Consider the following 24,894-nt stretch of genomic DNA (forward strand, 5'->3'; position numbering starts at 1 on the left):
GCTCCCCAGCCCGCCGCTGGCGGCGGTGACGCGCACGCACGCGGCGCGCACGTTGCTTGAGAACCCGGAAGTGCGAGGGAGAGCTGAGCCACGTGGGTGGAGCTGGAGCGCGGCTCGCATGGGGGAGTCTATCCCGCTGGCCGCCCCGGTGCCGGTGGAACAGGCTGTGCTGGAGACGTTCTTCTCTCACCTGGGTGTCTTCTCTTACGACAAGGCCAAGGACAATGTGGAGAAGGAACGAGAGGCCAACAAGAGCGCGGGGGGCAGCTGGCTGTCGCTGCTGGCGGCCTTGGCCCACCTGGCCGCAGCCGAGAAGGTCTATCACAGCCTCACCTACCTGGGGCAGAAACTAGGTACCTCCGCCCCGCCCCCCCGTGACCCTTGAGGAGGAAGGAAAGGGGGTATAGTCCCCTGTCGGCAGTGCCTTGGGTTCCGTTTCTGTCACTTCTAGGAGCAGGTCCTACTCGGCGCTCCCAGATCTCCTCCCACCGTTCCCTTCCTTCCCTCGGCTTCCACAAACCCCGCCCACCGGCCGCCGCTGCGGATAGATTGGCGGATGGGGTGGATGCTCTTTGCAGGGCCGTGTCCCAAACCGCTGGATGTATCTGTTTTGCCCAGTGCATGGATTGGTGCCATAAGTGAGAAGTTAAGCAAACTCTGTCCCCGCTCTTCTAACTAGTGACACTGCCGCCAGAGGAGCAAAAGTTGTTAATACCAACCCTAGTTGGAGTTAATGAACACAGTTGTCTGGCTTACGAAGGTTAAGGCCCCTGAGAGTTACAGATGGAGTCCTCTCTTCTCGTAGTCCCTCCGTAAATATTTAATGAACGAAGAAGTAAATGAATACTGGACAGGAAAGGCAAGAAATATGCCTAACATTGGCGAGAAGGGATTTACCGGGAAAATGGTAAACACTCTTATCATCCCATGATAAATCTTGCCCCTGAAAATAAGATGCAAAAGCAGATTCAATTAATTTAAACTAGCAGAAACAATGTAAGTAGATCAGAAGGAAATAATATATGTAAAAGCCAAGGCCTATGCATACAAGGTATTACTACTTATAATTATCAGTAATAAATATGAACCACAGGGCTTTCAGAGTTGTTTTAGTCCTTTGGCCTATTTTAGACCCTTTAATTGTCAGAGGCACAGGTTCTGGTATGAACAAAGGACACATAAATATAGAATAGAAATGTAAAAATTGCATGCAGATTCCATTTTGATTCCCCTCCGCCCCCAATTTCCTCATATTGCCTGAAGGTGCCCACGTGTGTACATCTTGTTTTCAGTAAACACTAAAGGAGCAAGTCTTCCTGAGATCTTAATTTCTGCCTTAGCTATTCAGCTGATAACTTGTTATTTAGTATGTTGACTCATTGGCAAAAACTGGTCAGATAGTTTCACCTTGTACATTTTTTCTTCCCCTTTTTACACTGGCACTTGTCACAGATTTCAATTGCTGTTGCAGTGTAATTAGTCCCCTTTTTACAGATTGGCAAATTGTGTACATGCAGTTGTGTGACAGACCCCCAACCAGAATACCTGCTTTTAAACTGTCAGATTGTATTTGTATCCATGATTTATTTAAAATTTTGTACATCTATTATGATTTACATATATATATATGTATTTATATATATGGGGAGGATTTCGACTATAAAATTGAAGGTAGGTAAATTTTCTGGCAGTTTTGTTGTTTATAGATTTCCCCCTCCTCCTGAAGTGTGGAGATTGACCCCAATGCCATGATTCTTAATTTTTTAAGCTTATCTATCAGAATTTCATTAAACCTGTGGGCTTATTCCCCAGAAAAATATACATGTAATACAGTTTTGCATATAATCTGAGAGCATTCAGTTAGATTTCCTAAAGCCTAGTTAGGCACCCCTATTTAAAAAGTTTGCTACTCTAGTTAAGTTGTATGTGCCTGGTTTTAGGTAAACAAAACTGGCTGTCCTGTGTATAAGATCATGTGTAAGACCATCATTGTCTCCAACTTGGGTTCTGTGAAGTGGGCCATATTATCGCTGTGATTGGTTCTGCGTGGACCTCACCTTGCATGGATGAGCTTGAGCACTATGCCTTGAAATTGACCCACAGAGCAATTTACACTGGGAAACATGGCCAGGCACTGTTCTGGCTCCCAGGTGACCTGTCACTTCTATTTACATGTATAGTAAATGTGTAGGTTCCAGATGTTAATTTTAACTTTGTAAATACCTTACAGTTTTTTGGTATTGGAATGTTTGTGATATCAACATGCTTATACAGTACGACTTCATGATTATTGGGTTGACTCTCCATTTTCTTTTAAGTCTTTATTGTTGAAAGTATTACATATGTCTCCCTTGTCCCCCTTCTTCCCCCATTGACCTCTCCTAGGCCCTGCTTTCACCACCCTATTGTCTGTGTCCATGAGTTATGCATATACGCGTACAAGTTCTTCGGTTGATATCTTCCCACCCACCCACCTTTCCTCTGAGATTCAACAGTCTGTTCCATGCTTCTGTGCCTCTGGATCTATTTTGTTCATCAGTTTATTTTGTTTATTAGATTCCACATATGAATGAGATCATGAGATACTTATCTTTCTCTGACTGGCTTATTTCACTTAGCATAATACTCTCCAGGTTCCTCCATGCTGTCTCAAAGAGTAAGAGATCCTTCTTTTTGCTGCTGCATAGTACTCCATGGTGTAAATGTACCGCAGCTTTTTTACGCACTCATCTACTGGTGGACACTTGGGCTGTTTCCAGATCTTAACTATTGTAAATTGCTCTTCTGTGAACATAGGGGTGCATACATTCTTTCTGATTGGTGTTTCAGGTTTCATAGGATATATTCCTAGAAGTGGGATCACTGGGTCAAATGGCAGTTCCATATTTAATTTTTTGAGGAAACTCCATACTGTTTTCCATAGTGGCTGCACCAGTCTGCATTCCCACCAGCAGATTCCCTTTTCTCCACATCCTCGTCAGCGCTTGTCATTTGTTGATGGTAGCCATTCTGATGGGTGTGAGGTGATACCTTGTTGTCGTTTTAATTTGCATCTCTCTGATGATCATTGAAGTTGAGCATTTTTTCATATGTCTCTTGGCCATCTGTATATCCCCAACTCTCCATTTTCTTAAAAAATGGTTTGTGTTGCCATTTGAAACATTCTCATGTTCTTCAACTACTTTGCTAATCAAAATGTTTCTTTTTAATACATATATATATATATATACATTTATTGATTTCAGAGAGGGAGAAATATAGAAACATCAATGATGAGAAGATCGTTGATCGGCTGCCTCCTGCACGCCTCCTAATGGGGATGGAGCCTGCAACCTGGGCATGTGCCCAGACTGGGAATCGAACAGTGACCTCCTGGTTCATAGGCTCGATGCTAAACCACTGAGCCACACCATCCAGGCTCTATGGTTTCTCTTTTCTTTTTTTAAAATATATTTTTGTTGATTTCATAGAGGAAGGGAGAGAGAGATGGAAACATCAATGATGAGAGACTCATTGATAGCTGCCTCCTGCATGTCCCACACTGGGGACTGGACCCGCAACCTGGGCATTTGCCGTAATTGAACCTGGGACCCTTCAGTTCTCCGGCTGATGCTCTATCCACTGAGCCAAACCAGCTAGGGCTCTATGGTTTTCTTTAAAAAGCAAAACAAAAAGTTTATATGTATTTTTTAAACATTTAAAACATGTTTTTAAAAAGTGAGTCTTTTTGACCTCACTCTGTAACTGGTGTATATTGGCGACCTTAGCAGTGAGTTCTGATTATAGATGTCTTTTGGACAAAGGACAGACCTGACAGGGAGCTTTCTGTTCCGGCCTTGGCTCACTTGTGAGAAAGTCTGGGTGGAGCCCTTGTCTTGGAGCCTTCTCTTGCCTTTGAAGGGAGAATATCTCTGTTTGGGGAAGGGTCAGTGACTCAGTGCCTGTGGAGGGTTTTAGAAAGTCATACTTTTGTCCCCTTTGTTTCATTACTGGAGAGTTTCCTCAGCCTCTGGCTGCTGGAATTTAGTGTGGTAGAAAATGACTTAACTTGAGAACTGACATTTAAAAATTATCAAGAAGTTGTAGAATAAAATTCCCAATTAGATGTTTTACATGCTCCTTAAATATACTTATACCTTGAAATTTCATGTGTGAGATAGACTGTTGAAATTTTGAGAAATAATGAGCACTCATAAATCAACATATTCATATTTTATAAATTCAAAAAATTGAAAAGAGAAAGAATTCTGGTATCTCTGGAACGCTAATCCTCATTGGATATTCCTAACCAGCCTAGTCAATAAATAGGATTGTGCTCCTGAGAGCTTTGAGAAGAGAGGCCTGGATAAAGAAATCGCATTGGTGGTCTGTCCCTTCCTTTTAAGTGTTACTTTACTTGTTACCACATACTAGTGATTGATGTTTATTGATAAGCTTTTAACGATGTTCTTTGTTTTCATGTCATGCTTAACTCCCCTAGGTAAGGGCAGTCTGATGAAAGAAGGTATCATGAAGGCCACACTGTTTAACACTGGAAGTGAGTACGGAGTTTGAGGTCACCTACCTCTGTCAAATAGATAGCTATTCTTTTTACAGGTCTTGAAACTCCCAATTTACCATAGAGTTTCAGAGGCCCAATTATGCAGTATTGAGCGTTTTCTCCTATCAGTTATAAATGGAAGGGAAAGAGGTTAGCATGATTGAATATGTGCTTTGCTCTAGGTACATTACATACCAAATGTTACTAATGTGCCTTCTTAGCAGCTTTATTACTAATTTTGCATTTAAAACAGTAACTAAAGTTCAGAGTAGCTAAGTCATTCCCACATCACACAGCTTTCGAGTATGGAAGCTGGGATTTAGAACCAAGTTGGTCAGAGTGTCGGAGCTTTTAGGTCTTAACATGGTACTCTTTATTACCTTCCTAACCTAAGAAATTTTGTCCTAGACCTTGGCACGGAGGTCTGTTTATTCTATACCGTCACTTTACAAAATCTGCAAAGCTAGACTAAGTGTGGGCACTGTACTCCAAGGTACAGTCCTGAATGGGATGTTGATGTCAGGGTCAACCCACCTGTACCTATGGATTTTGCTGCTATTAGGATAATATCCACGCACATCCTCACTTTCAAGAAATAGCATTCTGGGACTTAAACTATTCTTCCAATTCAGAATCCTTCTGTTTTGTCCTCTGATAAAAGGAGAGTTAAAGTAGATTTAAGGTCATCAAAAACAAGAACTGGCCAAGGGCTCATCACTTGTTTTTTTACATTTTCACTGCCATGAAACTGTCCATTTTTCTGTCCTCCAATCCAAACAGACAGTCATGGCCACTTATAAAATGAAGGATATAAACTAGGATATATTGACTGTTTTAGTGAACAGAATTTGTGAAGTGCTTCTGTTGCATTTGATTGACTTCTGACATTTCACTTTCCCAGATTATAGGAAAGATCTGTGTATGTAGTTGTTTATTTCTTTTACATTTTTTATTTTTCAGTTACAGTTGACATATTATATTAGTTTCAGGTGTACATCCAGTGATTAGACGTTATATTACTTACTAAGTGATCATCCCAATAAATCTCATCTGACATCATACATAATTATTAGAATATTATTGACTATATTCCCTATGCTGTACTTTTCATCTCCATGACTATTCTGTAACAATCAATTTGTACTTCCCAGTCTCCCTCCCAGCTGGTAACCATCAAACTGTTCTCTGTATTGATGAGCTTGTTTCTGTTATGATTGTTTGTTTATTTTGTTTTTTAGATTCAATTGCTAATATGTATGTATTTATTGCCATTTTATTGTTCATATGTTTTATGTATTTTTTTCTTTTTCTTCTTAAAGAAGACTAACATTTCATGTAATGCTGGTTTGGTGGTGATGAATTCCTTTGGCTCTTTCTTGTCTGGAAAGCTCTTATATGTCCTTTGATTCTGAATGATAGCTTTCCTGGGTAGAGTAATCTTGGCTTTTCATCACTTTAAATATTTCTTGCCAATCCCTCTGGCCTGCAGAGTTTTTGTTGAGAAATCAGCTTACAATCTTATGGAAGATCCCTTGTAAGTAATGAACTTCTTTTCTCTTGTTGCTTTTAAGATTCTCTGTCTTAAACCTTTTGCATTTTAATTATGATGTGTCTTGATGTTGGCCTCTTTGGGTTCATCTTGTTTGGGACTCTGCACTTCCTGGATTTTTATGTATGTTTCCTTCATCATGTTAGGGGAGTTTTTCCATCATTTTTTTTTTTAAACATAGGTTTTCAATTCCTTGCTTTCTCTTCTCCTTCCAGGACCCCCATGATACTAATGTTGGTATGTTTGAAATTGTCCCAGAGACTCCTTACATTATCCTCGTGTTTTGTTTTGTTGTTGTTTTTTTGGATTCTTTTTTGTTATTGTTGTTCTGATTGGATATTTTTTGCTTCCTTATATTCCAAATTGCTGATTTGATTTTTGCTTTCATCTATTATACTGTTGATTCCCTGTAAATTATTCTTCATTTTAGTTAGTGTATCCTTAATTTCTGACTGGTTCATTTTATGGTTTCCATGTCCTTTAATATGTTGTTGGCATTCTCACTAACAACCTTATAACCAGTGTTTTGAACTCTACATCTAATAGATTGCTTGACTCCATCTTGTTTAGTTCTTTTTCTGGAGTTCTGTTCTTTCATTTGGGATATGTTTCTTTGTCTCCTCATTTTGGCAGCCTCCCTGTGTTTGTTTCTATGTGTTAGGTAGAGCTGCTACATCTCCCGGACTTGGTAGAGTGGCCTGATGTAGTAGGTGTCTTGTAAGGTCCAGTGGCACAGCCTCCCCGTTCAACCAAGCTGGGCATTCCCAGTGTGTGTCCTCCCCACACCCCCAAATCAATGAGAGCGATTTACCCCCAGGTCAATCACTGCAAGGATTGGCTTTGATGACCCACCCCTGTGGAGGATCAGCTGTGCAAGGGCCCACTTCATAGATCTGAGCTTACTTCAGCAGGGATCTGGTGTCTGCTGAGTCTGCCCCTTCAGTGTGATGCTTGTGGAGGTGGTTGGATGGTGTTTCGATGTGGTCTGAAGCTGTCCACTGGTTGTGCTGGCTCTGGAGCCTCCCGGGAGTTGCAAGCCAAGGTCAACTGCTGCCTGAGTTCTGCCCTGGGCCACCCAGCATAAGCTATAAAGCCATCTGCAGATGGCTGCTACTTGTGTTGGGCTTGGAGGTGTCCAGGCAAGGCCAAGGTATGAACAAGGTCTGCTGCTGCTAGTGCTAGGTCCAGAGCCACTTAGTGAGAGGTATGGGGCACACTGAGGCCAGATGCTCTTTTAAGAGGTTATAGGAAAGCCTAAAGCCCGAGCCAAGACAGGCCATATGGAAAAGTCACTGGAAACAGCTTGGGTGGGGTAGGATTTCAGGGAATCACTAGGACAGGGTGAACAGTGTGAGCAAGGTTGATGGAGACTCAGATATGGCACCCTCCTGCTGGCTCTGATGGGGGAGGGCTCAGAAAAGAAACAATGCCCTCTGCGAGCACTTCTGTCTGGGAGAAAGCTGCCCCCTCCAGGTCTCGTCCTGATGCCAGACAATTCAGTTTCTCCCCAGTATATCCCTGGTGCCTTTCCAGATGCTGCCCCAGTGCTAGAACTCAGAGAGAGTGCCCAGATGAGGCCCAGCTGTGAAGCATTGCAAGCTGCTGTGGGACCTTGGGCCTTCTTTTGGATGTTCTGGGTCTCTCTGACTCAGCTGCAGTTTGTTAGCTAATTTTAGATTGCAAAGGGCCAGGCCATTCATATGCAAAAGCCTCTGGGTACAGCTTGGGTGGGCCGGGGTCTTAGGGAATCAACAGGGTGGAGCAAACAGCTATGGCTGATCCTCAGTCCTGCCCTAAGAGGCCCCAGGTCTCAGTGTCCCGGTAATCGCTGCAAGCACCTCTGAGAGAAAGCCGCCCTCGAGTTCCAACTGATGCCAGACAGTCCAGTTTCTTCCCGTATGAGTCTGGGTCCCCAGAGACTCACCCGGAACTGGAGTTCAGAGCAGTCGGGAGCTTGTGTCTCCTTCCGGATTGAAAGAGACAGCCGCGTCCTCAGTTGACAGCCCTTTCGGTGCACGCCTCCGTACCTCTGCACTTTACTTCTGCACCTCCTCTGAGTCTCAGTGTGCTTTTCTCTTTCCTTCTAGTTGTAGAATTTCCACTCAGCCAGCCTTCCTGTGGTTCTGGATGATGTTCGTTTTGTCTTTTAGTTGTAGTTTTGCAGTGGTTGTGCGAGGCAGCAATTTCAGGTGTTTACCTATGCTGCCATCTTGGTTTCCCAATCTCCTTTGTATTCTTAGTTGTAGGACTTTCATTCAGCTAAATTTCAGGTGGTTCTAAATGATGGTTGTTCTGTAGTTTAGTTGTAATTTTGATGTGGTTGTGGGAGGATGCAATAACACATTTACCTACACCACCTTCTTGACTAGAAGCCCAGATTCATTTCTTGAATCATAAGCTGGACAATGAATTAAAAACTTTGTGAAATATTTCATTCATTAAGAGGTTATTTTTACAAATGCCTTGATAAATAATTTTCATTCCTGATATTTTAGAATAGTAATAAATTCACTCATTAAAGCCTTCTGTGTATATCAATAGAAAATTTAAACTGTCACCCATCTCTGAGGTTTTTTTATATTTCCTAAGAATTACAGTTTTAAACTTGTCCTGTTTTTCTTTATTTTCCTAATGTCTTGCCTCTGACCCTTTGATGGTTAGCAGAATTGCTTAAGGCAACATTTGTGAAGCTGGCTTTATAGCTGTCAGAAATATAGTTGATCATGTATTAATATAGAAGTAAGCAAATTATATCTATGCCATTTGATCCTTTTTGATTATTGAAAAGGATAGACTTAGTCTTATATTTTGCTGATTTCCTTTGGAACCCCTGAGTTACAGTAGCAGTTATTTATAATTGCTTGTTGCTCTTAATGATTCACAATGTGCTGCTTATTAAAACCTATATTGTCAACTTTGGCAAGAGTACTAAGCTGTCCTTTTTCCCCCTGAGAGCCAGTAGTCTGTGTTCTTGTATGAGGGAGATCTTTGTGTATTTTCCATTTTCTGGTTTGAAAGATAAGATTAAAAGATGAGATTCAAAGGGAAATGTAACTCTAAAGCAGAAATAAAATTTGCTGATTTACTAGGAATAACAACAGTTTTTCATAATTGTATGTTCTTGTTTGTTTCAAATATATTTATGTGGAAGGAGGGCTTTTTAGATCTAGGATAATTATTCTCTGAAATGAATCTGAGTCCTCATTAAAGTGGGGTGGGTGGGAATTGGTGTGTGGGTAAGGAAACCAATCACAGGTCCATTGCTACACTAATGAGTGGTACCAGGCATTCATTTAACTTACTCTTCAGTGAAATTATCAACCTCAAAATATTTAAATCCCCAGCATAGAAGTTAGAGAATATGGTAGATGCAAACTCACTGAGCTCAGCAGGTTCAGATCCTTTCCTTTTGAATGCTGAGAGGTATTTTGTACTTCTGCTTTCTCTTCCTTACGTGTCATGTGCTTATGTCATTTGCCTACCAGGGGGCCAGTCTTTCTTCAGCAGGAAGGACTCCATCCGAACTATCTATACTTCCCTGCATAATGAGCTGAAGAAGGTGGTGACTGGCCGTGGCACCCTGGGAGGGACCGCTCCTCATGTGGAAGAACTCCTTTCCCACCTGTCAGAGCAGCTCTGCTTCTTCGTTCAGGCGCGGATGGAGATTGCAGACTTCTATGAGAAGATGTATACCCTCAGCACACAGAAGTTCATCAATGCAGAAGAGCTCGTTGGCCTTTTGGACACCATCCTCAAGAAGTACAGCTCCAGGTCAGTGTAGGTGAAGAAGGAGGGAGGGATAGAATGTGGCAGCCTCTGGATCCCACGCAGACTCTCAGTTTTCCCCCAAACTCTTATAAAGATCTATGATGAAAAAACAAAGGAGAATAGCTGTATTGCTTTTGTATAGATTAATTAATTGACAAGTATGCATTTGGCACCTTCTTTGACTTAGTTAATACCATCCTGGATGGATACTTTTCTAAGCAATAGTGAAAGACCAATAATGAAATAAGTCTTAAAAGATGTATTATAAAAAGAGTTTATACAACCAAAAGAGAATCCTATATAATAAAAGGCTAATATGCAAAGTGTCCCCTCTACCAGGAGTTCGACCAGAGGGTGGGGCTGGCTGTCCCCTCTCCCCTGCCGGCCAGACCCCACCTGTGCACAAATTCATGCACTGGGCCTCTAGTTATCTATAAAATAATGTGATTTAAAATTTTTTTTTAAAATATCTTTTTATTGATTTCAGAGAGGAAGGAACTGGGAGAGAGAGAGATAGAGACATCAATGATGAGAGAGCATCATTGATTGGCTGCCTCCTGCATGCCCCCCACTGGGGATCGAGCCTGTAACCTAGGCATGTGCCCTTGACCGGTATTGAACCTGGGACCCTTCAGTTCGCAGGCTGACACTCTATCCACTGAGCCAAACCACCTAGGGCTAATGTGATTTTTAAACAAACCACTGTTTGAATAAATGCCCTTTCAAAGTAATCACCTTGGTGAGTTATCCACTTATTCCTCTCATGTACCTGTTACTTACATGTGTTAGAAACTCCTGTATAATGGCTTTTGGCCTAGTGATTGCTTTGAAGGATACCCCTCTTTCAGATATATGACTTCCTATATGTTTGCCTAAAAGAGAAAGGTAGATATGTTAACTTATATTCCCAAATGAAGGATAATACTTATCTGATTAATGGTCTGGAGAAGAGAGGCAAAGTGGGGGGATTAAAAGAGATTTCATGGAGGACGTAGAATCAGAGATGACTTTTAAGGGCAGGTAGGGTTTTGAAAGCAAAGGTAGGAAAAAAGGGAGCAGATGCTTTGAGATGAGAAGGTGATTTCAGAATACTGAAAGGCCTCAGAGTGAGGTGCCTGCTGGTCTCTCTTCCTGAACTCTTGTCCTACGTGTCTACTCATCAGTTAAGTCTCAGTTCAAATGTCAGGAAAGCCTTCTCTTCTATCCTACCCTTAGTCACTCTTCTGTCCCCCTGATTTGTTTTCTTCACATTCCTTCTTGCCATCTGAAATTACTGTTATTTGCTCAGGGTGTGTTTTCTTTGCTCACAAGTAGGATGTGAGCTCCATGGCAACTTCTGTGTCTTTAGTGCTTTGAACAGAGCCTAGCATGTATAGGTGCTCAAAAGGTGTTTGTGGAATGAATAAGTGAATAGTTGATAGTGGGGAACCATGAAAGGTTTTTGAAGATGGGAGTGTTGTGTTCTCATCCTTATCAGTGACTACTATGGCACTGGTGGGTGGGATGGGATGGGATGGTAAAGGGAGTGGTCACAGGAGGGAAGGTTAGTTCAGCAGGCTAGTATGGTAATCTGATCAGTGATAGGGCCTCATGATTGCAAGACAGTGGAAAAGGAGATGAGGACAAGAAAAGTCTACAAGTCTTGGCAACAGGATAGTGGGAGTAATGAGACGTTTCTTGTCAAAGGTGATTTGGAGGTTTTGCCCCTTAAATGATAATATTATTTACAGAATTGAGAAGTCAAGAGGGGCTGGCTTAGAAGGAAGGTAGTGAGCAAAATTTAGAGCAATTTGAGCTTGAGTTGCTAGCATATTTTCAAGAAGAGGTTCATTTGGTAGTTGGAAATGGGGATCTAGAGCTCAGGTGAAAAAGCAGAAACAAAACAATGAGATCATCTGTGTGGAGAAGTAGACTTGTTTTTTGGTTTCAAAACTAACATATCAATGTTTCTGTTATACAACAGCAATTGATTTTTAAGCTTGCAGGAACAATGGGGGAAATATTTTTATGTAACTATTTTGAAGGAAACTAGTACATATTGAACAACTACTGTATGTCAGGTACTGTGTAATACTCTCTTATATGATATCTGCTTTGAGGTATAGGTGTAGATAGTTCTTTTATGGAGTCTCAGAGAAGTTAAGTATGCCCAGGGCCATGTAGCTTATCTTGAACTCCTTCTCTGTGACCCCAGAGCCCCTATTCTGTCTGTATGCATTATTGCTTGTATCAATAGTGAGATGCTCTTTATCCAGTCCAGGTAAATAATTCACCTCTGTTGATCATTTTGCAAGTCAATAAACAAGATCCGTTTTTATTTTTTGAATAAACAATAAGACAAAGTAAGATTATGAAGTAATAGTCTTCTGTGATAGTAAGATGGAAAACATTGTAAGCACTTACTAACTTCCCCTGCGAAGAATAAGGGTTGTGTACTGGACAAAATCATGTAATGTGCATCTTTTCTCTGAGCACAGATAGTTTGGTTAATATATTATGTTTTTATCCTTCCTTTATAAAGTTTTTTCCTAGTTTTTTTTAAATTTTAAAATTTTTACTCATCCAGAAAACTTGCAAGAATAGGATAATGTATATAGAATTGTAATATGACCAGTAAATTCCATTCCTGAATATATTTATGCCCAATGAAAAATACAAAATGAGAACATATGCCCACACATAAAAACTTTTACAGGAAGTTCATAGTAGTATTATTGGTAATAGCCAAAAGGTGGAAACAACCCAAATACCCATCAATGAATAAATAAATGTGGCATATCCATACAGTGGGGTATTATTCAGCAAATAAAAGGAATGAAGTACTACATGCTAGAACATGGGTGAACCTAGTAAAATTATGCTACATGAAGGAAGGCAGTCATAAAAGATTATATATTGTGTCATTCCATTTATATGAAATTTGTGCAAGGGGCTTGACCCTCACAGCCACAGTGGCTTGCCTTGGCCCTTGCAGCTCTGGCTTCATCCGGAAGGTCATTTGGAAGGACGTCTGGAAGATCATTTGGCTGTCCAGTCTAATTATCATATTATGCTTTTATTATTATAGGTAGATGTCCAGAATAGACAAAATCATAGACACAGGAAGTAGATTACAAATTTGTAGACACATTTTCTGTGAAAATTTTCTGGTTGCCAGGAGTTTGAGGGCTGGTGGAAGAATGGGGAGTGACTGCTAATGTATATATGGTTTCTTTTTGGGGCCATGATACTGTTCTAAAATTATATAGTGGTGATGGTTATACAATTCTGACTATATTAAAACCATTGAATTTTATACTTTAAAGTGTGTATGTTACATATATGAATTAAATACCAGTAAAACTGTTGCTAAAAAAAATTGTTCAATGAACACATTCTTTCTCTAGATTCACTGTTATTAAAATTTTGCCACACTTGCTTTATTTTTCTCAGTATATAATTTTATTTTCCTGAGTTGTTTGGAAGCCAAATGCGAACATCATGCCATTTCACTCCTAAATACTCAGTTGGATCTTCTATGAACCATACAAAACTATAACATAGTTTCCACACAAAAAATTTAACACTGATTTCTGCCATCATCTAATATAGAGTCCATATTCAGATTTCCTCAATTGTCCCCAAAATATTCTCCATAGTTGTTACTTATATTGTCTTGTATTTTTGAACTTGTGATATAGTCTAAATTTTCTTTTTATTAATTTTAATAGGTAATACATGAACATGGGTCAAAATTTATGAAACACAAAAGAATTCATAGTGAAAAGTCTACCTGCTGCTCCCTGTCCTTTGGCTACTTAATTCCCTTCCTAAGAAGCAATAAATGTTAGCAAGCTCTTCCTGTCATGCCAATAGTCCATGCATATAAATATACACATTTTCTTTTTATAAACAAACTAGAGGCCCGGTGCATGGATTCATGCATAGGTGGGGTCCCTCAGCCTGGCCTGCGCCCTTTTGCAATCCGGGACCTCTTGGGAGGATGTCAGACTGCCGGGTTTTTGCCTGATCCCCGCAGGCCAGGCCCTACGGGGATCAGGCCGAAACCTGGCAGTCCGACACCTGGCAGTCCGACATCCCCCCCAGGGATGTAGCAGTGCTGAAGTGGCAGGTGGCCAGGGAAGAGCCCCAGCTGTCACCGCCCGGTAGCACTGCCAAAGAGGCAGGAGAGGCTCCCACCGCCGCAGCTGCGCTCGCCAGCCATGAGCCCGGCTTCTGGCTGAGCGACACTCCCCCTGTGGGAGTCACTGACCTCCAGGGGGCAGTTTCTGCATTGAGCGTCTGCCCCCTGGTGGTCAGTGCACATCATAGCAACCGGTCGACCAGTTGTTTGGTCTTAACGGTTGCTTAGGCTTTTATATATATAAATTTTACATGTGTACAAATTTTCTGTTTGTAAATGTATTCTTTCTCAAATCTGATTTATATATGTATATATTTATTTAAATAAAGTAATTGTTTGAAAACCAAAAACTAAAGTACAGTTGGAGATAATGATTCTCAAGGGGAAGAGATCTCATGTGGTGATTCCTAAAGCTAATGTGAGAGTAGTTTGCTGACCCATCTCAGAGCTTAAGAAAATACTAATTCCTGGGCCCCTCCTCTCTTTCCCTAAGAGGGTAAAATTTAGTGATTCTGGATTGGGTGCCCCGAAATGTGTATGTTTTAAAAGTTCCCTGTGATACTGATATATAGTCTGCATTAAAATAATTGTTTAGAAAAATAGGAGAAAGATGCCAACACTGGTATACACGGAGTATTGAACCTTACAGATGTATGTGCATGGGTGTATGTGTGCATGTGTGTGTCTCCTAGGAATGATTTAGCTGTTTTCGTTTTTATTATATTAATTTTGTGACCTATCTATCATCTTTGAATGTTCTTTGAAATATCGCTCTTCTCAAAGGCTTGCAGATTTCTCCCATTTTCTGCAAAAGCCTGAATTGCATTCTTGAAACTCCAAGGGCAGCACTTGGCTGTGCCCAGCAGCCTTCTGATGGGATGCTGATGGAATCCGATGGAACTGGGTGGCAATACCATGCATGGTCAATGGGTGTTTGCATCAGCAGTCTCCATCTTCCACCCATGCTACCTTTCTCTAATCATTAGGGAATTACTAATCACAGTTATATGGAAGTCAAATGGCATGATGTTCGCATTTGACTTCCATGATGTTTGCATTTGACTTCCTAGCCTGAAAACTATCTACATTAGAGGCTGTGGGTTAATTTGAACAACATAAAATTCCTTAGTTAAGAAATTCTAAAAAATTGAAATCCTGTATAATATATTGATTTTCTTTTGCAAGTGGGATTATTTTAGGTATAAATAAACATGATTTGCCCTTTGCTGGGAATAACATCCTTTTTTCTACAGTTTTTTTGATTTGGCATCTGTGCTACACCAAGCACATTTCTTTTATGGTCCCAGTGTTCTAGAGAAATAATTCATATTTTGCTATTCTGTTGTATTGAATGAGTTAATCTTTTTTCCCAAAGGACCCAATTTATCTTTCAGGAAATGCTTTCTTGCCCCAATATATCTGATCTATGTCAGAACACTTATAAAAAATTGTGTGAATTTTTCATCTTTTAAACCGTGGAATGCTTTTGTATTAAAAAATTAACAAGCATGATATATAGCACGGCGTCTAAACCTCTGGTCCTGATTTGAGATGCAGATCTTGCGTGAGTTATTACAATGTTCAGCCTGCTTTCAAAGATGAATGGAAAGCATGTTTGGGTTTTTTTCTCTGCAAGCCAGTGTGTTTGAGTAGAAAGGTGTTAAAGGTTTCCTCTTTTGGTAAACATTACATTATTATACAAATACAAATCCCGTTTAAGAATCACAGTCATTTATGATGCTGCCTTTCAAATTGAATAATTAACATTACTCATATAAGAGTTTTTGTGTGCCTTCTAGAAGGAAAAACATGAACTTGGCTCGTTTAGGATGAGAGTGTCTACTATTCCTTGAATACTCTTGAGGAGAAATAGAACTGGATTTCTCTCCAAGGAAGCATCAATGAAATGTTTTTTGAGTCTGTAGAATTTGTTTTGACTTTATTTACCTGTTTCATACGGTGAGCATAAAAGAAAATTCTGGCTAATTTTGTTTTGTTTTGTGGTCAAAACAAAACTGGTAGAATTAACGCAAATTAATATTTACCGTCCTAAATCAAGTATATAGCTTTTAAGAAATAATGCTTTTAAAGAAGTCAGCAATTATTCATACATTAGAGAACTTTTAAAAATCCCTCTGGCCAGATCCAAAGACAGAGAAACAGCGATCAGACTATCAATCCCCAGAGGGAAAGTAGGGGAGGGTGGGGGTAAGGGGAAGAGATCAACCAAAGGACTTGTATGCATGCATATAAGCCAGACCAATGGACATGGACAACAGGGGGATGAGAACATGAGTTGGTGGGGGAGGGGAAGTTGGGGGTTAATGGGGGGATGAGGACACATTTGTAATACCTTAACCAATAAAGAAATTAAAAAAAAAAAATCCCTCTGGTATGGGAATAACACACCATTCAGTAGCTAGAATTTTATAACTAGAATTTAAAGAACTTTTTTTTAGTTTCATAAAACTTTTGTTTGCATTTTTTATCTGAAAGCTTCAAATGGCAGAATTCTCACCAAAGGCAGAACTGTGATTTATTTAGTCTTTATGCCCTTATTTTCTTCAGAAAGAGATTTGTGATGGACGATAAGACTTAATGAAACAGTTGTGTGTATAGTTTAACAGGGTTAATTATCCCTCACCGAAAATTTCCTAAGCAAAACCAATAAGAGTGCAGTTTCTGTGAGATGCCTTCTACTCTAGACACTTGACATGCCTAATGTTAACAGTGCAGACTGAAGGCCTTTTGTGATCTTGCCCAGCCTACCTTTTCAAATTCATCTAAGGCCCATCAAATGCCTCAAATTGCAACCAAACTCTTAGTAAAGAGGAAGAAGCTTTAGAGAAATCTTTCCCCATTTCCTACTTTGGTTCATATTATTTATTTTGCTTAGAATTTCCTTGAATTTGTAGAGGAGGCAAAATATCTTTTTTCTCTATCCTTCTAAGTTCTCAGGTGGGGTCCCTTTAACAAAAGACAGATTGCCCTAGCTGGTTTGGCTCAGTGGATAGAGCATTGGCTTGCGGATTGAAGGGTCCTAGGTTCAATTCTAGTCAAGGGTAAAATATTTTTATTGTGGTAAAATATACGTAACAAAATTTAGCATCTTAACCATTTCTAAATGTGCAGTTTTGTGGCACTTAGTACATTCACATTGTTGTGCTACAGATTTATTTTTAATCAGGCTTCTGACTCCTCACATGCATGGCTTGTTTTGGAAGGAACTCCTTGATAGGGATTTACAGAGGAAGGAATGCATTTGTGCATGTACACTCTCTCTTTTTCTGGCCTTTTAAAAAATTGATTTGAGGGGGCAGGAGGGGGAGGGGGGAGAGAGAGAGAGAGAGAGAGAGAGAGAGAGAGAGAGAGAGAGAGAGATTGAGAGAGAGATTGTTGTTCCACTTATTTATGTATTCATTGGTTGATTCTGGTATGAGTCCTGACTGGGGATCGAACCTACAATCCTGGCTTATTGGGACTATGCTCTAACCAACTGAGTACCTGGCCAGGGCTTTTTAAAAAGCAGATGTTCTATGCAAATAGTTGTCAATTTATTCTGTATTCAGGCTCATTTAAACTTGTTGCCATAGCTGAGATGTATATTTTTGGATTATAACAATTTAACAGATTCCCCTATAGCAGCAATTTTCTACCAGTATGCTGCAAGAACTTTTAAAACATGCAATACCTAGCTGTTTAGTCAGGGGCACTGATCTCTTTTCTCTTAGCTTGTCAAATTTTAAAAAATCACAACAGCCATCTGGTGTGAATAAGTCAAATTATACCTGTTGTTGTTGTTTTTTGTCAGATCGGAAAAATATGTATTTTTTTGGTGTGCCACAGAATTTTAATAATTAGTTTATATGTGCTATGAAATGAAAAAGTTGCAAATTGCTGCCCTATAGTGTGGGTTGTGAATAGGTATGAAGCACACAGCAGAATGGAAATGGGGAAATGAGACATCATAATGCTAATCTCAAAGTCTTGGCAGAATAAATTTTAACATGTATTTTTAGGTCTTCTTAAAACTGAAAAATAGCTTCAACATTCACATGCATCCTAATAAATGTTGAGATTTAAGCACTTTTAGTATATATTTATACTTGTTCAGAATTTTTCCTGAAGATTTGTAAGATAATTCGTGTTCTTTCAAGGAGAACATTAGGGATATAAATGATGATTTCCAACTGGAAGTAGAAAAATAACAGAGTATTATTTGTGGTAGCATTTTCTCCAATCTCATGCCATTTTCTGTTATTAGCAGTTTTGCCGTGTTTCTAGTTCCTTGGTAAATTTTCTTGATATCCACGATTATAGAATCTTGTGATGCTTAATGCTCATTAAGTGTTAAGGGGCCTTAGCCTTTAGGCCAAGGGCATAGGAACCTTTCTTACAATTCAAAGATTTTTGTGTGTCTGTGTTAGACTTTCTTAATGTTTATTCAGAAGCATGTCATGTTTGAATAGTCCAAATTAGTTAATTACTTAAGCACCTGAGCTAGAGGATTTGAGGTCTGTTTCATCTTTCTGATTCTTTGAGTATATTATTAGATAGCTCCTCCATCCATGTTTTTAGCTTCCCTATCTTGAGGGTAAAATGCAAGTAATAGAAAAAAACCAAAACGTTGTTGTTGTCGTGGTGTGAATAACTACATCCTGTTGATCACATGGCAATCAGTTCCTGTCTTATAATGTCCAACCTAGTATGGCTCTCTTAACCATAATCCCGTCAATTAGTGTTTAAATACATTTTTTAAAACCCTAGGTATACTTGTGATAATTTTTTTCCTAATTGCTTAAAAGATAACTAGCATTTTCCCTTTCAGCTGGGGCCAAAACTGAGCTGTGCAAGAGGCTTCTGTCTCATTGACAGTGAAGCAGTGAAATCCCATGGGCTCAAGCCTGTAAATCATCTCCTGGGTTGCCTGGATATGCTCAGTAAATGCTCGATTCTGTCCATATCTTTCAAATGGGTCACTTGCTAAGCAGATTCCTGCAACTTTCTCAGATGCTTTGGATCTTCAGGAAGAATATAAGGGCTTGATTGATATAGGCACCTTGAGAAGGGGGGTGCACCAGACTCGGCAGACACTAAACCTCCCTTGGCGCTTCTCAGAAAAACAAAACAACAACAACAACAAACTGAGCAAGAAAGCTCTAAGTGGAGATTCCATACAGAGATGATCTCCTTAGCCATTCTATTTCATTGTTACAGAACTTCACTTAGATCATAAGCAACAGGCAGAATCAATGGGACAGAAACTAGGGTTCAGTTCTTAACACAATTAGCACTTTCACTGGATTTTACTATGTACCACGTGTTGTAGATAAAAGCATGAAAAAGTAGGCAGGTTTTACTTCCCCTCAGAGAGGAGCTCAAAGCAAAGGTAACCATATGTCCCAGTTTATCTGATAAATTATATGATTGAGTTACTAAAGAGGAAGACAGATTTTCAGAAACTAGAGGATGTAATAGGAGGGGGGGGGGGTGTAGACAGAGAAGGCATTTCTAAGGAAGTGACTCTGAAGAGGAGACCTGAAGTACAGAAAAAAGTATTGATGAAAAAGGGTCACGCTCTCATTGACCTTAGGGTCTTTGCACTTGCCCTTTTCCCCCTCTGCTGGGAGGGAGGATACTCTCACATCCTATCCTCTTCCCCCTCAACATTGTTACTACAGGTAAAGTAGACTATGTTTTACAAACAACAGGTAGCAATTCTTGAGTCATAAAATTAATTTAGTGAATAGTGATTCAATTAAAAATATACATATCTATATATATAAAAACCTAAGTGACCGCCCAACTGTTCGACCATCTGACTGGTAGCTATGATACACAATGACCACCAGGGGGAAGATGCTCAACGCAGGAGTTGAGATGCCCCACTGCAGTGACTTGGCAGCTGCGGTTCTCAGGTGATGCACCCGGAACCAGAGAGGAGGGAGCCCAATTCTGGGGTGTGTTACCCGAGAACTGCCCTCTTGCAGGACCCCTCGGGGGATGTCGGAGAGCTGGTTTCAAAAAACCTTTTATTTGTATATGTGTGTGGTGTGTACTTAGTCACAATATAAAATGTACTTCTAACTGTAGATCATGGTCAAAAAAATTTTTTTAAACATTTTGTCTAGAACAAGTAGAAATGAAATCACCTACTACCTTGACCTTCTTTATGATATTGCATTTCTAATTATTTAGTTAATGTCACTATTCCTCTAGTGAGTAGACTGGGAATGTGGCTCAAGCTAATAAGGGACCAGATTATTCAAGCCTTTTTAAGGATTTTAGATTCTACCCTAGATAAATGGAAAATGACTGAACTGTTAGATATTTTTTGTTTAGCTACATTTTATTTATCTTTAACTGTGATTAAATATAAAGGGAATTGGGAACTAGGATTGAATGAGGGCTTTCTGATAAATGTTCTATTCCTTTAATAAACTTTTTTTTATTATATACTGTGTTTCAGGAATAGGTTTATAGTCTATACTCTTATCTGAAAAACAGGTTTAATAATACTTATGGAGTTACTGTGAACATTAAGTAAGTTTAGCATATTATGTACACAGTCAAGAGATGTTTTAGTGACCTTTTCATTACTTGCACCTCTTTAGGACCACATCCTGAAAGGAAGATGCCTTGTTTTGATGATAATGTTAGTTATACAATTACCAGAATAAATAAAATAAGTTGAGAATGATAGCTAATTTAATTTCCCTGTATTTGAAAGAAGGTAGCTACTACTCTCATTTATTTGAAAAGAAGGTAGCTACTACTATCATTTTTTTAAAAAAACATCAGGCTATTGCCATAGGAGAATATGATGATGACATAATTCTGAAATGGTGAAGTTATGTCAGAATGAGTTTTTTAAAAACATGTTTTTATTGACTTTTTAGAGAGAGAGGAAGGGAGAAGGAAGGAGAAACAGCAGTCAGCTGGCTCCTGCACACCTCCTACTGGGCACTGAACCTGCAACCCAGGCATGTGCCCCACAGGGAATCAAACTGGTGACCTCTCAGTGCATGGGATGATGCTCAACCCACTGAGCCACACCAGCAAGGGCCAGAATGAATTTTTTAAATAATTGAACATGGGATCCTTCCATTTTTCCGTCCCCTGCCCCCAAATGTAATATTATTTATCTGACCACATTTCTTTTTTAGGGCAGAAAATGTCAACATGGAGTAATATTTCCACTTATTTCTATTAATTTCCCTTCCCCCTTCAGATTTCACCACCCAATCCTCAGCCCTCTGGAAAGCAGTTTCCAGCTGGAAGTCGATGTCCTGAGTCATCTCCTGAAAGCCCAGGCTCAGGTCTCGGAGTGGAAGTTCCTGCCGTCTCTGGTTAACTTGCACAGCGCTCACACCAAGCTGCAGACCTGGGGCCAGATCTTTGAAAAGCAGCGGGAGACCAAGAAACATCTGTTTGGAGGGCAGTCTCAGAAGGCCGTTCAGCCCCCACACCTTTTCCTTTGGCTGATGAAACTCAAAAACATGCTTCTTGCCAAATTCAGTTTCTACTTTCATGAGGCACTGAGCCGACAAACGACTGCTTCAGAAATGAAAACGTTGACTGCAAAAGCCAACCCAGACCTGTTTGGAAAGATTTCCAGCTTCATCAGGAAGTACGATGCTGCCAACGTGTCTTTAATCTTTGATAACCGAGGGTCTGAGAGCTTTCAGGGTCACGGCTATCACCACCCCCATTCCTACAGGGAGGCCCCCAAGGGTGTGGACCAGTATCCAGCCGTGGTGTCTCTGCCCAGCGACAGGCCTGTCATGCACTGGCCCAACGTCATCATGATCATGACGGACCGCACCTCCGACCTGAACAGCTTGGAGAAAGTGGTTCACTTCTACGATGACAAAGTTCAGAGCACCTACTTCCTAACCCGCCCAGAACCCCACTTTACCATTGTCGTCATTTTTGAGTCAAAGAAATCTGAGAGAGACTCCCACTTTATTTCCTTCCTCAATGAGCTCTCACTTGCCCTTAAGAACCCCAAGGTTTTTGCAAGTCTGAAACCTGGATCCAAAGGTTAGCAGGTTATCTGTGCGAAAGGTTTTCAAGAGAAGAAATTGTGTTCTTAATTGCTCCAATGATCTACAATGGTCTGTGATTAGGGTTTCGATCCATCCATGCTTCTTTCAGAGCTAAATTAAAGACAAATCCTCCCTAATTGTGTCACACACTTTATATGCAATTAAGGCCAATTAAGTAAAGTATCCAAAGAGTAATCTTAGGCTACAGTATATCTCCATGGTACAGCAAAGTACTCTCAGTATTTTCTCCTGTTTTCCTGTATTTTATGTAGACTGAATATTTATTAGCCTTTGATGTTTCTTTCCAGATGTTTCTTTCCAGACGTTTTGTTTTCCAAACATTGTGTTCTAATGCCATTCCAAACGCCCTCTCCTTTCCCCTCCCACTCAGATGAGTAATTGGGATAAGAAATTAAATGGCTATTTTAGAATTAAGGATTATATGTTTCCTATCTCATAAACTAGCCAGTTAACATGAAGTTACTAGTTTTATGATTCTGATCTACAAATGAATATTTTTGATGCCAAAATTAGAGTCTTGGTGAGAAATGTCCGCCAGTTATTAAAGTTGAAGGTAAATCAGAATAGTAGGATAACATCAGATCTTACCAGTTCAGAAGATCCTATGGCAACTTTAATAGCCATGGGTTCTTTTGGGGTGATCTACACACCTAACTGCATTTGTTTTTACCCTTATAACGTTTGAATGTTTCACTCTATTTTAAAGTCAGCATAAGCCGTTATGTGGGATACTTTCACATAGTATCTGCTTGGCTTTCTGTTTATCACCTTTCTGCTGAAATGTATGTTCATATTTGGCTCTACCCTTGGTTATTTTTAGGCTGAAAAAGCATGCAGTCTTGGTTTTTCAGCCACTCTTAAACGTTCATGTGACTCAGCCTACTTTCATAAAATCAAAATGGAATCGCTGCACTTGTTAAAAATCAATTGTGCGTTCAAAGGACCTCTTCATACTTGTGTAATCAACTCAGTACTTAAGCACATCTGAACTTGGGATTCGTGTCTATCTCCAAATATTTTTAGAAGTAGTGCTACATCTTAACACATGCTGCCTTAACCCTTTTCTTCAGTATGTGTTCAGGAGGAAAAATGCATAATGGGACTGTGGAGACCTTCACCTCTAGCTTATTGATTCAGAATAAAAATAAGCCACAAAGAATAATTGTTATTATTTGATATTTCCTTCGAAGCTTGTGTGTCATGTAATAGTCCAGTCAGTCCTGTTTCTCATGATTGCTCAGAGCGACCACAGCGGACAAGCCGGCAGCATTGGCCGAGATCAGAGGAGCCCCTCCAAGTCCAAAGGAGGCCCACTGAGTCTGGACTACTTGGAGGGAGAACCCACTGACCTATTTTCTGGGGAGAACATGTGCTTTCTTTTCTTTTTCCCTTTAAAAAAAATAAAAGTCATATGATTTGTAAAAAGCCAGTTTGCTTTAAATAGAAAGTAGTGATTTACCTCTGCATTTTATTCACTCAGGTTCTATAAAAATCTGAACAGACTGTACAACTTTGACCTTACATAAAACATTGAAAACAATTGGAACTAAAAAGTTAAATCATTTTTCCTCCCTTTTGTGCTTTGCTAAGAAGCTGAAAAACATTCCTTGGCATGCATGTATTCTTTTCTTTCCTAGATAAAACCACCATTAGCCTTAAAGAAAATATGCTTCATTATAACATGGAGAAGAGTGTAAATAAACATATATACAGTACTTAAATACTCGCCTAGAACATATTTGAATTGTATATTTATTTTTAAACATATTTTGGTTCCGGCCAAGAAACAAAGTCACTTTACTCTGAGATTTGTCCTGTTAATTCAGTAATGAAGTGATCTGTAAAGTATATGTTTTGCTAATTGGAAGAGTAAACCTGCGTATTTCCCACAGACTTGCTTATTTTGAAATTTGTTTCTAAACCACAACTTGATCGATTCTTATGGGTAACCAAGGGTGTGGTCAACACTGAGTTTGTGAGTCCATCAAGGAGTGTTGCGTGTTAGGATGCTGTTTGAACACAGGGTGAATGTTTACCACTGTCTTCTCTTAGGTCCAGCCTGGTACCTGACTGTGTCTTTTAGGGAGTGTGTGAAAATAGAGCCTAATTCTTAACAGAGGAACCAAAATCCTTTACCTAACACTTTTGCACATTTGGACATATTGGAGAAAATTTACTTTCAAGAAAGAAAAGAGTTGGTAATTCACTGCACTCCCAGGGGAGTCACTCAGGTGAAGTTTAAAATACTGTGTCCACCCTGAGATCTAGCAGCAAAAATGCAGTTTTGTTTCTTTGGCAAGTCAGCTTGACTTCCTTATCTGTAAAATGGGGATAAGGAAATGTGGGCTTTTTTTCAAAGACTATGTAAGAATGGGATGAGATCATGGAGTGTGAAAAAGGCTCAGAAAACACACTTGGGTTTGAAAGTTGTATCAATAAAAGATGGACCGCTCTTTCCTTAAACTCAAGGCCTCTCCTGTCCTCATTTTTCTCTTCAGGTCTGTGACAAACCTGTGCTAGTCCTAAGTTTGAACAGCACTTAACTAGTGTAGAAGAGGCGGCAGATAAGTGCCTAAGCCACCCGCCCACTCTTCTTAATTTAGAATCTTCGTGGTTCTTTGTTCCTAAGTTTTTTTGGTTGGTGGATAGCATCACTCAGTCCTTCTATATCCAAACTGTTTTGTTTTTGTGTTAAAGTCTCCAGCTGTGATTGTGAATTTTTCCTTTCTGTCTGTCAGTTTTTGTATTTTGAAGCCCTTTTATTAGGTTGGTACACATTTTTAATTTTTCTGTCTTTCTCATGTATAAACCACTTATTATAAAATTTGCTGCTTTATCTCCATTA

At 39.8% G+C, this 24,894-nt stretch overlaps 1 protein-coding gene across 2 annotated transcripts; it reads left to right on the top strand.

Moving 5' to 3' along the window:
- Positions 1-2: 2 nt before the first annotated feature.
- Positions 3-24,894, top strand: CUNH12orf66 (chromosome unknown C12orf66 homolog). 2 transcript variants are annotated; one of them, XM_036299817.1, is made up of 4 exons: positions 3-353; positions 4,481-4,537; positions 9,575-9,860; positions 21,212-24,894. In XM_036299817.1, exons 1-4 carry the CDS (start codon positions 119-121, stop codon positions 22,026-22,028), a joined length of 1,395 nt encoding a protein of 464 aa, XP_036155710.1. In that variant the 5' UTR covers positions 3-118; the 3' UTR covers positions 22,029-24,894. The 2 variants fall into 2 exon arrangements, with proteins under 2 accessions (XP_036155710.1, XP_036155711.1); XM_036299818.1 differs by lacking the exon at positions 4,481-4,537.

This window comes from Myotis myotis, unplaced genomic scaffold (genome assembly GCF_014108235.1).
Source record: "Myotis myotis isolate mMyoMyo1 unplaced genomic scaffold, mMyoMyo1.p scaffold_m19_p_3, whole genome shotgun sequence".
Lineage (NCBI taxonomy): Eukaryota > Metazoa > Chordata > Mammalia > Chiroptera > Vespertilionidae > Myotis > Myotis myotis.

Excerpts from the sequence above, each read along its gene's own strand:
- CUNH12orf66 (XM_036299817.1), top strand. The coding sequence starts at position 119 with ATGGGGGAGTCTATCCCGCTGGCCGCCCCGGTGCCGGTGGAACAGGCT. Across the intron at positions 354-4,480 it reads CTACCTGGGGCAGAAACTAG|GTAAGGGCAGTCTGATGAAA; the intron begins GTACCTCCGCCC and ends TAACTCCCCTAG. Across the intron at positions 4,538-9,574 it reads CACACTGTTTAACACTGGAA|GGGGCCAGTCTTTCTTCAGC; the intron begins GTGAGTACGGAG and ends TTTGCCTACCAG.